This window comes from Falco punctatus, assembly GCF_963210335.1.
Source record: "Falco punctatus genome assembly, chromosome: 10".
Classification (NCBI taxonomy): domain Eukaryota; kingdom Metazoa; phylum Chordata; class Aves; order Falconiformes; family Falconidae; genus Falco; species Falco punctatus.
The window spans coordinates 37,882,134-37,895,133 of NC_137590.1; the positions used below are offsets into that span (position 1 = coordinate 37,882,134).

The 13,000-nt window shown below is 40.2% G+C and overlaps 1 protein-coding gene across 18 annotated transcripts in view; it reads left to right on the forward strand.

Annotated features, from left to right (window-relative positions):
• PTPN5 (protein tyrosine phosphatase non-receptor type 5) overlaps window positions 1–13,000 on the forward strand; it is a gene marked incomplete at its 5' end in the record, with an annotated part of 113,507 nt that overhangs the window by 82,862 nt on the left and 17,645 nt on the right. For 17 of the 18 annotated variants that reach the window (XM_080405795.1, XM_080405785.1, XM_080405788.1 and 14 more), the window contains 4 exons: window positions 597–680; window positions 5,712–5,950; window positions 8,821–9,010; window positions 12,032–12,116. In XM_080405795.1, the coding sequence (XP_080261921.1) occupies window positions 597–680; window positions 5,712–5,950; window positions 8,821–9,010; window positions 12,032–12,116 (598 nt within the window). The remainder of the gene's footprint in view (window positions 1–596; window positions 681–5,711; window positions 5,951–8,820; window positions 9,011–12,031; window positions 12,117–13,000) is intronic. The other variant, XM_080405790.1, reaches the window with a different exon arrangement.

Below are 13,000 nucleotides of genomic sequence, written 5' to 3' on the forward strand. Positions count from 1 at the left end.
CTTGCCCACTGAAGCCCATTAGAACCGAATTTTGCACCTGCTACTGAGAATAGGCTGAAATCTGAACTACTTAAATATGACTAAGTCATCAGAGTAAATTTCACTGTCAGTGATGTGAATTATCTTGATGGTATTTCACAGAATGTGTAGAAAATGTAGAAAAGTCCTCTATGGCTGTGTTCTATGTAAGGACCCACAAACATGGGAACACTGCTCAGCTTTCTTCGAAGTCCTTTGCCACAGAATAAAATTACACTGACTCAGGCCATGAAACATTGGTGCAGGCTGCAAAACTGAATGGTGGGTCCAGATCTCAGTTTTGACAATGCATGAGGCTAGGAAGCAGATTTTTTTGTTTGCCTTCACAGCGAAATCTAGTTTTAGACCTTCTGAGATGCTGAGACTTAGCAATGGTTTCAAATTCAGTCTTTTTTTCGTTGTTGATGGTGGCTGTTCCACAGATCGGGAGCATGGTATGACTGAATCTGCATGGGAAATCCAAGAATGAATACAGAGCTTGCCAAGAACATGCATGCACATGCTATACTGTGCCCCTAAATACTTTATGAATCATTGTCAATTCTGTCATTTCATAGGACCTGACTAGAATCGGGAGCATTGTGGTATTATACATCCTGCTGTCTTTAGCTTCTCTAGGACTGTTATTTGTAGGATCTCTGGTAAGTTATGCTACTGTACAAACTATATTCATGATCTTTTTCAGTGAGTTTTTATAAGATGTCTAAATCACCTGAAGTTGTTGGTGATGTCCAAGATAATTGTAAAGCAACGTCTTTGGGGCTATTTCTATAGAATTACCTGCTTGCTTTATGTAGAGGAGTTAAGACTACACTTAACCTTACTCAGTTTTATGATGAATTGGGGATTACAGTCATGGATGGGTTTTATTCTTTCCATCCACAGATGGGCCAACAATTTTCACTTAAATAGAAGGGATGTGGTCCAGTAACAGGACCATCTAATATTGCTGCTTTATGAATTGCCTGAAGAGCATCCATTGATTTAAGTGGCAGAAAGAGCTGTTCCAGAGCACCAGTGCACTTATGAATGTAACACCAAGGCGCCAGCTGCAGAGCAAGATTAGTGGCACAACTGCGATTAATCTAGCTAGCTGTCAGCTCTTTGGGAGCAGGAGTGTGTGGTGTTTCTCCATTGATTGGGTAGCTGGTACAAAGTTGTGTCATAGATGGGAAAGCTATGGAGAATTCTTTCTTTTTAGGAGGAAGTATTTGATCATGGCTTTTCATACCCCTGTGTACCGTTCTGGGAACAGTGGGAATGCAGTTACTGAACATGCAGGTGGATCAGATCGCCTCCTGTCCTTAGAGCGGTGTACCCTCAGGGTAGCTGAGGAAGCTGAAGCTGTACTGTGTGCATGCCATTTGCACGCACAGTATAATGAAGTACATCATAGATTCATGGGACTGTTGGTGGCAAGGGACCTGTAGAGATTGCTAGTCAACGTCCTGCTTGAAGCAGGACTGCTGCCAACACCTGATAAGGCCAGCCATGCATTATTTTTCTACACAGGTTTTGAAAACCTTCAAGGACGGAGATGTATCATCTCTCTGGGTACCTGTGTCACAACTGCATGGTGCTCTTGGGTAGAGTTTTTTTTCCAAATGTCTGATCTGAATTTCCCAAAGCTGAGCATCTGAGCTGAGATGTCTGCAGCTTGTGGCCATTGTCGCTTGTGGTATCAGCTGCCACTACCAAGAAGAGTCTGGCAGCAGCATCTCTGGAGCTGCCCTTCAAGTAGTTGCAGGCTGCTGTTAGATTACCTCACCTTCCTCTTCGCCGGGTTGAACAAGCCCGATTCCCTCCACCTTTTTCAAAAGTCATGTGGTCCAGACCCCAGACCTCCTTTGTAGCCCTCCTCTGGCCCCACTCCAGTTTGTCTGCATCTCTCTGGAACTGGTGGGCCTAAAATAGGACACGGGATTCAAGGTACAGGTGCATCAGTGCCAAGGAGAGGGGAATGCCTCCTTTGATTTGCTGATCACACTCCCTGGTAGGAAGTTTATCATACTATATACCATGGTTAAATTCACTCAGATGCAGCACTTCTGTTTAATGTATCAGGTGAATGTACCTCTTAAAACCAGTCACAAGGCAAAATAATTAGTGTTAATGCTTCCATTATTGTGATCATTGATGTAGACAAGGAAGTCAGCCAAGTTTACACAGTTTTCTGCTTTTTTGATGCTTCTGTTCCTTATCCAGATTAATTTCCTGCTCAAAAAATAAACTTCCGGTGTTTTTTGTGTTTGAAAATACCAAAGAATAAAAATGAGACATCTAAGAATTGTGACGAACTGTGTGAATTCCAGGTAACTTTGCAGCAAAATGTTCAGAGCTGGAAATCACAATAGCACAGGTGTGATTTTTCTGCATATCCAACCTATTTCTTGGTGGATGGAAACACTTTATTGCTGATCTATTCTTAGCGCAGAAAGTAACATTAAATAAAAACTTTCTGTGCCCAAAAATTTTGATCTCATTTTGAAATGCTTTGCATATGTGGTAACTCCTTGTAATTGAATATTTATACCAGTGTAGATGAGAGCAAACTTGGCCCATTTTTAAGTGTTGGTTAAAACTTTCGTACAGAAAACATTTTTATAACAATTTCCATGTAGTCAAGTTTGCTCTGTTTTGTATTCCTTTGGTTTGTGCTAACAGTCTTCTAGCTAGAGTGGAGGCACAAATGTCAGTGTGTGACCGCCTGTTCTGTGAACAAGTCACAAAGCATCAGAATATAAGAAACATCCTGTGAGTTCAGAGCAATGGTCCTTGCCCAGTAAGTTCCCTGCAACAGTGGTATTAGGAAGAAGAGGCTCTTCAGAGAAAGCGCATGAGCCTTGTCCCTCCCACCTCCCTGTTACCTTACTCTCTGACATCTCAGGTCATGCTGCTTTGCAATTTGAAAACATCTGCTTCTACCAGTATCTAGGGGATAATTATAAAATAATAATAAGCATAAAATAGTCATTGGCAGAATGTTGAAAATAATGTAGTGATGGAGCTAAGCAGGGATTCTAGAATCCCAGCCTGGTGGACAACAGATAGTTGCATGAAGACAGTTTATTTTCCCTCTGTCTCAGTGGAGCGATCTCCCTCACTCACAATGGGTTTTATGTGATGTGCTGCCTAGAAGGGACCTTGAGGGGGTCTTTGATGTTGCAGGGTGCCTTTTATATTGCAGCGTGCCTTTATGATGAAATCTTTCTTTCCCAAATGCGCCCTTCTCTCTAAAGATGGACCTGATACATCAGGCCCACACTGATGTATGTACTAGGTGACATACCAGTGAAAAGCAGCTTAAGCATTTTTTTCAGTTCATCAACTGTGGTAACTTAACAGTAATGCTTTAGTAGTTCCTTGGAAAGGGAGAAAATGTGCCTGTTGATGCAGGTGCTTTGTTGCTGTAATGTAGAGCAATAACTGTTGAGCTATGTAACAAGGCTGAGAAATGGTGGTCAAGCAGATTCTGAGAAGTAATACCGAGAGAACAGAGGCCCTGTCTGGTCTGTGCACATGCTGAAGTCCAGCTCATTCCTGTATCGGGATATTGTGACTCTAATACATGTAGAGTGAATTTTTCAGGAGAGCAGACCTCAGCCGACATTTGAAGCACTTCTCAGAGAACACCCAGGTACCAGACTGCATTGGGAAGCTGGCAGTCACAGTGAAAGCAAAAGGCTGGATAGGGTGCTCGAGGCTTGTATTAGCACTGCTGTTTTCTGTCTCATAAAACACTGTGTTAAGACCCAGGCAGCTGCAGAGAATCAGCATTGAGCTGTCCAGTCCTCCTGAACAGGTTTTCAGAGCTGACAATTTTTCCACTATTTAGTTTAACCCCATCACTTTCAACTATAACTTAATTTCTTTTGGTGTTTTGGGCAGCTCCTTATTTACCACACGCTTCCTTCAACCTAAAGAAAAGCTGGTTTGTTTCTTGGGTGAACTTTTTGTTCCTTTGGATTTATGGTGTGTTAAATCACTCGAAAAAATCAGCCCTGTGTCACTGTACAAGCTCTAGGATCTGTAACATATAACGGGTACCTAGATGTTACACTTGGCTCTCTGCCCAAGCGCTGATTTTAGTAACAGCAGCACTGTCCAGCAGTCCAGAGTTGTTGAGCGAATACTTCACACTGTGAACTGCTCAGCTATTACAGTTTTGCGGTACGTGAAAGAAGCATGGCTAGTCCTGTGGGACTGCCCAGCTCTAGAAGTCATCTTGGGGAGTGAAAATAGAATGATGTCTTGGAGCTTCTTGCTTGCCCTCCGGTAGCCCAAGCATGTAGGACAGACTTGGTTCAGACTCAGCCCCAAAGCTGTGTAAAACACAAGTCTAGTATATGTTTGCTTTTGTAATTACTATGTACTCTGATTAACTGAAACAAAAAAACATTTTGAAGTAACTGTCAAATGAATACTGCTGCTTTGTGAGAGTCTTAACATTTTACTAAAGCTGACTGTGGACAGAAATTAAAATTGGCTTCACTTCTTTCATTCTTTACACTCAGAGAAATGAAAGTGCATGAAGACACACAGGCACAAGAAAATTGTTATTTAAAATCCAATACCAGACAACATGCTTTAGTAGCCTAGGAAGAGGTTTGACCTTTTTAATGACACATTTTCTAAATTCAACTGACCATTTAAAAGCCAGTTATAAGAAAAGGTTGGAAGAGGCTTTAATTTGGAAAATAAGACCTGTTCTTCTTAGTCTCAAAAAATGTATGACAGTCCAATATAGTTTGTATAACAATCAGCCTGAGTGATATTGCTCCTAGTTCAATGCTAGAGGGATGAAGTTGGCCTAGGGTTCCAGAATTTAGCCGCGGCCTTGAAATTTTTAACGGAGGCCTGTGTGGAGGATTAAACAGTCTATCAATACAATCTCCCAAATCAATCTAGTCTGCCGCAGCATCCGTGCAAACCAATATGATACAGCAATTTTTTAGATTCATGCTATTTCAAACCTTTCATTATTTTATATTATAAACTTTAATATTACATGTATGTCCTAGAACTTCACAAGATGAATTATTTAATGTCTATATCATGTTTAAATGAATTAATTAGATCACAGAACAGTCTTTGCCACAGGCCAAAAACTGGTAGGGGCATTCTGAGCCTCAAAACCAGGTACATCAAAATCATGGCCTCTTTAAAAAATGATTGGTTTATACGTGAATTTGAGGTACAGTGCCAGATTATCAAAGATGTGCAGTTCAGGAAAATTTATATTTACTTAACCCAGCTATATCTAAATTTTAGATGGAAAACAATTAAGTCAGGAGAAGTATGATTTGTAGAATAGTATAGTAGATTTTTATTTTGTAAACAAGCTTAGGAAGGGGAAGAAACTGAACAGTGATATCACATTGGCTTGCACATGGTGTGTCACAAGCACAATCTGCTTCCACTGTATCACTGAGTTAAGCCTGGCCAGCTCTGTGGAAACCTCTGTGGCTGAAAGCAGGTTTGAATGGGTAGATGTAAATCCATGTAACGTATCACAAAGCTACTCCTGCATGGAACATTCCTGTCCTCTTCAGTACTCTGCAATTCTAATACGTTATAGTGAGCTGGGATGTTGCCTTACAAACCCATCCTCTAGGCTGCGTGGAAGGCCTGGCAACAAGCAGAAAGTTTTTTCAAATGTTTGTTTCCTCCAGTTCTGGCATCTGCTCAGAGCCCGTCCAGACCCCCCCTTTCCACTACAAGAGGACAGACGCCAATCTGTGAGCCGGCAGCCTTCATTCACGTACTCAGAGTGGACAGAGGATAAAAATGAGGATGACTTCCTAGATTTGGATCCTGTACCGGAGACTCCGGTCTTTGACTGCATAATGGACATTAAAGCGGAGACAGATCCAGCTACTCTAACAGTTAAATCCATGGGCTTGCAAGAAAGGTAGGGTAGACATGACTAATAGGGGAAAGTCTGGTCCCAGATTTTGTGGATTTAGGAGTTCTGTACCTAGTAGGAAACTTGAATGCCTTCATGAATGTCACTTTAAAATGTGGTTTTAAAGCCAAGCACCTGCTTTATTTCCTGTCTTATTTTCAGTCCAGTCATAAATGTATTAGCCAAAAAAAATACACAATTTCTAGACAGCTGTCAACAAGTGTGATTCAAAAGCATCATTTCTTTCCTTTGAAATATCCATCTGTGTTTGATGAATCTCTTGCCATTCCCTATGATGGCAGCTGCACAGCATGAAATCCACTATAGGGTGGTGAAAACTTTTACCTATGAAAGTGGTGTGGGTCTTGTTAATTTTTTTCTGTCACTCATGCTGGAGGATTAGTCCTTTCTCCAAAAGCAAACCATAGGACAAGTGGTAATGTACAATGATTCTCATTAAAAATGGGTTAGCCCAAAAGTAAATTAATTCCTTTGAAATTAACCCAGTAATGAAACTTTGGGGTAAGCTGGTATTCACTGCTTGAACCATCAGGGCAATAGAGCTTCTCAGAGATTCACAGCTGAGAAAAGGCAAATTTAGAATAAAAGGAAGATCTTTTTCTGTTTTGTTTTCTTTCAGTTGTCTTAGTGAAATAGAACAAAATCTTGATGGTAGAAATCCAGTGAGGATACTCTGCTGCAGGTGATGATGTTATGAATGACATTACTGAAGGACCCAACTTAGCAAAGTATCACCTTTCTTTATTTCTAGGTTTTCAACCTTAATTGAAGCGCTAACCATAGTTAATTCTCGTATCACAAACTTAAAACCAAAGGCAGAACTTGGATTTTAAAAAGTATGATGCTGTTTCCAAAGCTCTTCGTGACACAGTGAAAGGGGAATGTTACAGAAGAGGCTTTTCATTTGCACTCCATGAGCTTAGACATTTTTTTCTCACTTTATTCATGGTTGCATTTGCTATAAAATTTCCTAGCTTTTCTTATGATATTCTTTAAATATGAGATTGCAGTAACCTCTGGGGCTTATCCCTGCACCTGCTGCTATCAGTGAGTTTTGCTGCCGTTTTTCATTACGGGCAAGATTGGGCTTGAAATGCAACAGTTGTTTGTGGTTTTGCCTATCCCTGATTTCATTCCTTCTCTCTCATTTTAAAGATGCTGATGCTTCTTATCAGGTAACTGCTAGCCTGCGGGAAAGATACTCACTGTTTCAAGGGAATTGGGGAATATAAATTCGGGAATATCAGTTAGGGAATATCAATTGGTTCAAGTAATGAATTACAATTAAAAAGTCAAAGAAGTAAAGATGGGAAAAAGAAAGCAGTTCCTTGAAGTTCTCATATCAGGTAGAAGGTGTATACTTTTTCAACCATACACGTGCGCTTGAGAAGCCAGACATCATTTCAGGTTTGAACTGTGCTTGGGCGGATTTCACTTACATCAAGCACGGGTTACTCTTCCTTTGTTGAGTGTTGTGTTGATTTGCCTACTTGTCCGTCTTTTGCATCCATTCTGCTTCTCCATCTCTCCATTTTACTTCCTTCTCATTCTTAACCACCTACACCATTAGAAGGGTAGTCACTAGCTAAATTCAAACAGCACTCTTAAGAAGAAACCCTCTCATTTCCTCGTTCTGCAGAACTATTAATATCTTTATGTGTGTAGCTCTTCTACCTTAAAGAACCCAAAGCATTCATTGTCAAATGCAGCTGTTTCTGAGGAAGGAACATAGTAGCTATTTAACAGCACACAGGAGGGGAGGGTCAAAATCTTTTGAAAGGTGTCACTAAAGATTCAGTGTCTACCACTAGTGGTCATGTTTCATCCAAAATTATTTTCCCATGACTGTGAATCATAGCAGGAGGCTGGCTGTCGATTCTTTTGGAAGAACTCCTGAATCCAAAAAAAGGCTCTGATCCAAGTAACAACTTCTACTGTCTTTTCTGTGAGCTGGTTGTGCTTGCATGTTTATGTGATTTTTTTTTTTTCAACAGCTCCTGCAAACATCTCCTCACTAGATTTTCCCAGTTGAGAGTCATAAAAAATAAGTTTACTGTGTGGTTGCATAGAACATTACCCCTAGTAATAATCATATGATTTTATCATTTATAATGATTTTATTATGTTAAAGATACTTAAATACAGATCAACTGATGATATTTGAATCTTTTGTCTGTGGTATTTGAGATTGACAGAAGCTCAGAAATGATGTAAAACTGCATTCAATAAACAATACAGACATTTTGACTTTGTTTCGTGGTATGGCTAACTGACAGTAAAGCCACTACAAATTCTACACTCAGCAGCATCTCTGTTTTTACTCTAACTGTTAAAAATGTTGGGACCTTCATTTTACCCTTCTTATGATGTACTGTTGTGGAAAGAAAGTATTTCAGATAGAAAAATTATTTGCTGTAATGGTTGGCTTCTCATGTCTTTATTAATGTTGAGCTGGTAATGTTTATCCCAAGGTCGTACTCTACCGATGTTTTCTGTGCTACTAATAAATGGTTATTCAGTAGGATCTGGCCTGATGAAAATGAAGACCAAGACTTTCACCTATGGTGCCTAAAATGTCAGTCCATATTTAGGCAATCAAAAATGTGGTGTGGTTTGCAAAAGTGCAACAACAATTGTTGGCCTTCGTATTCCAGTGTACAACATAATCTTCTGGTCTTGTCTACCCAAGAAGCGTCGCCCATTTTCCACAGTTAGCAATCAAAACGTAAACAGCAGAACCAGCTGGGTGCTTTTCTAAAGTTGCTGTTTATCTGTCACTGGGACTGTGTCCATTGCTGACAATTATGGGTCAGTCTGTTCTGTTGTAAGCAAACTTCGATTGCTCTGTTTTGCAGGAGAGGTTCAAATGTTTCACTCACACTGGATATGTGTACCCCAGGCTGTTCTGAGCAAGGTTTTGGCTATGTTATGTCACCACGGGAACAGTCAGCCCGAGAGTACCTCCAGACGGCATCAAACATCCTTACTGAAGAGGAACTACACAAAAAAGCACTGGATCCTTTCATACTCCAGGCAGAGTTCTTTGTGAGTATCTGTCCTGTCTCTTCTAGGAGCATCAGGAAAATAGGGTGTTGTCTCTCTTCTGTGAACCTTGCTATTTTCTGCAAGTCTAAAATTAGTACATACAAACTCCACTTCCATCGATGAAGCATTTAATGGAATTCCCAAACTCATCATCCCTTGAAATGACAATGTCGGAAAGCTTTCAGTCATATTGTCACTTAAAAACTAGAGAATTTGTTCTGGCAACAAAAAAACCCCTTTGTTTTCACAAATCTTTTTTTTCTTTTTTTTTTTTTTTTTCTGTTGGCATGCTACTTTTTAACAAAAAAAATCAAACTTTTTCATTGGACTACTGAAGAAAAGCCAGATTTACTATAGGCATAACTTCTTGAAATGTGTCTGGAGTTGCCCTGGGGATGAAATTACTCAAGTGCATACTCTTTGCTGTTGAGTACTTGGCATGGAGCTACTTCCCAAGCTTGAATGTCCTCCAGTTAACCAAAGCAGAGAATGGTTATGTCACTCAGCAGGAGCCACAGAAAGTATGTATTACTGGGGTTTTTTCTGCACAAAAATTATTTATTGCCTTTAGGATTCTGCAGTATGTTTCCTTGGCTCACTGTATCCACTGTTCTTTGAAAGAATTGTTCACCTCATTTTGAGAAAAAAAATTACGTACACAAATGAAGCAAACAGTTGAAAATTTGGTTTCTACATAGTTTAGGATAAAGGCCAGATACATTTCAGTGTGGTGAGTAGACTGGCTTTTTGGATCTTTGCATTCAGTGAGTGTCTTCCCTAATTGCTTGAGTGTCCGTGTCTGTTATACCAGGGTGTGGGGGGGTGCAGATTGTTGTAGCGGCTGTGAGTATTATGCCTGCTAGGTAGGGTTGTAAATTCCTGCACAAGATGGGAGGTAACCAGGGCACAGTCTTTGTGTGCTGGGATATTTCAGAACACATGATCAAGAGCTACAGAAGTTAATGCTACCAAGTCAAATACTCTCTTAAACACGTAACCTCAGCAGAACGAGAGGAAGATGGTGTTTTGCAACACAACAGCCCTTTCAGCCAGTCCTCTTTGTGACCTGTAAGGATCTGAAAGGGTGGAAGAAACACTTTATGGCTTGCTGTCCTCCCTTCTTGTGCAGTTTCAGGTTTTTTTTCACTTTACAAGTACAAGGGGAGATGAAATAGTCTGGACTTTTAAAACAGACCACCAGATATCTGTGGTCCTTAGCTCACTTAGTGCTGTGCAAGTTGAAGAAAAGCAGCTTTTGTGTAGACAAGCCCTGATTCTTTTGAAGTAAAGCATCCATTTCTGTTATAGGGAGGAAGTGTTCACTTAGTGAGCATCTCAATTGACTGCTGAAAAGTTCACATACAGTTTCGTCAGTCTCTGAGGTGCACTGTGGCTTTCAAGCACAGAAAATAATGTTAGAAGTAGGAAAAAATATGCTTCATTTCTCTGAGAGTTTTTGAATTAGTCTTCCTGTTGTTCAGAAAATCATTCAACAGCCAAACTATCCAAGCCATTTCCATTCTTTAATGAAGGCTGAAAAAGCATGGATAAAAATAGCTGTGTAATCACAGTGTCATTTCTGTAATTAAAAATTGTAAGCTAGTTGTTTTGGTTTTTTTTTTTTTTTTTGAAACAGTTACTGTGAGCTAGCTCTGCATCATGTAGTTTCAGTCTGTCTAACCTACTTGATTTTCAAAGTTCAGATCCATGAGAAAGGAAGCAGTGTGTTTCATTTTGGAAGAAAAGTCAGCGGGGATCTCAATCGCAGAGCTGAGTCCTGAAATTCTTACAAGATTTAGAGTTTTCACTCAGGCGAAAGTCCTGTCAATTTTGCTTAGAATTTGCTTGAGCAGTGAATAAGTGAGTCCCCAAAACAGACCATACCGCTTGGCTCAAGAAGATTTTTGGGTGACTAAATACCAAGTAGGAATTGAGGAAAACATGAAGGTTTTGTTGCCATGCCATTCCCCAGATTGATAGGAGATTACTTCAACAAAATATTTTTATTATCAATTGCCTCTGCTGAAGTCCAACAGTACGCTCAGTGCTGTACAAGAATGCAGGTGGTCAAGTCTTCTGAAGCTCCAGAATTTAACGTAGTCCATAGCTCTGCTCATCTTAGTTTCTTCCCAGAGTGAAACATGTCTTACTCAACCCTGACTTCTGTTACCAGAACGTGCATTATGGGCCTCTCATGTCCGCTGTGCAGCAGCTGGGATGACCAGCTCTGGTCCCAAGCTCCCACGAGCCCTTTCTCTGCCGAGCCTGGTTAGCACATTCCGTCTCATTGCATGCCTGCTGACTCCGGCTGGTGGAAGGTTCCTCTTTGTTCCTGTTGCGCATTGGCCGCTTACTTGCAGGAGACAAGTAGTGGAGAATAAGAAGCCCCTCCATCTTTGTGTGTTCCTTGTGTCAGCAGTGTAGAGAGCAGGTAATCCCTGCACACCTGTTTGCTGTCCTTGCCTGTGGAGCTTTAAGTGCAGTGCACAAAGAGTGACTCCCCCCCAGCTCCATAGAGTCAGGTCAGTATTGCCAGCCCATCATAATGTGTATCGTAATTTGTTGCTGTCAGAGGGTCACTAGCATATTATTTCCTTCCATCCTCAGAGGAAGAAGGAACGTGTATCAGAAAGAATGGTATCTGAGGTCCATTGCTTTTTGGAGCAGAGTATCTTACATATCACCTTTTGTTCGGTTCCGTGCCCACACTTGCAATTCAGTTCTAATAATACTAGAAACTAATGTTAATGCTGTTGCATATATTACTCCAAGAATTAGTCACTATGAGCATTTTCATATTAAGGACTTCAGAAAAGAAAGCCAGTGATAGTAAAAGGAAACATCAATCACATTGTGGTGGTAAATTGCTAGAAGTACTGTACCACGTGTCTTGGTTGATTTCATCACTTTGTCTCCCTCACAGGCAGGACATAATGGGCTTGGGTTTCTTATTCTTTCTGTGAACCTAATAGTAGTATCTACTGTGTTTTGTGGGTTTTGTTTTTTCTTTTGTTTTTACAGGAAATTCCAATGAACTTTGTTGATCCAAAGGAATATGATATTCCAGGCTTAGTGCGTAAGAATCGCTACAAAACAATTCTCCCAAGTAAGTTTCTGCTTTTTAAGTCACTGAGGCAAGGTGATTTATTCTATATGCCATAGATCTTTGCACTTTCCTTTCCAGAATGCTTGAAGTGTGTTGTCACTACAACGTATTGTCCAAAGGCCATATTTATGAAGCAGAAAGATGGCTTCAAAGCATAAACCAGATTTACAAAGAGTTACAGAGCGTGAAGAACCTAAGATTCGCTGAACATCAGCAATAGTTGGTGTTGCTTTTAAAAATTCCACCCATGAACTTGGTGTGTTCATTCAGGTGTTACTTAGTGGTTTGTTTGATGAAACTCCTTTAGAAGAACTGAATTCTAGCCATGTTATTTTCCTGGCTGATGTTTTTCTTGGAATCATGCCTCAAATGCAAACTGAGAATATTGGGAACTGACCTGATGGCATTAAGATTATGTAGAAAATCAAAGTCTTTTTCTGTTCTATTACACTATTTTATATGTAGCCAGGAGTAGAGTTTTGAGAAAAATTTTGGTACAGATTTTTACAAGTGTCATTTTCAGTTCTGTAGTACTAAAAGTTACTTTGAAAAGTGATGTGATTAGATGTCATGTCTCTTTTTTTTACTCTAAGCCATTGTTGGAATATGCCACTGCTGGCCACAGTAAGTCTGCAAAGCCTTAAAGGTTCTGTGTCAGGTTAGCAAAGATAAGTGCAGAGAAGTAAAAAATGTCCTCAGCTATACCTACCATTTTAGTCAGCAAACCTGGATTGGAAACGGTTCCAGAAGAGATTTTTTTTTTTACCTAGACTTACAACTCTTGGCAGCTGCAGCCAATGATCCAGTGTGTGCGACCCTCCTGATGACTTTGTACTCCACCTTGGACCAGAAGTGTAAAAACATTCAGCCACATTTCACTATTG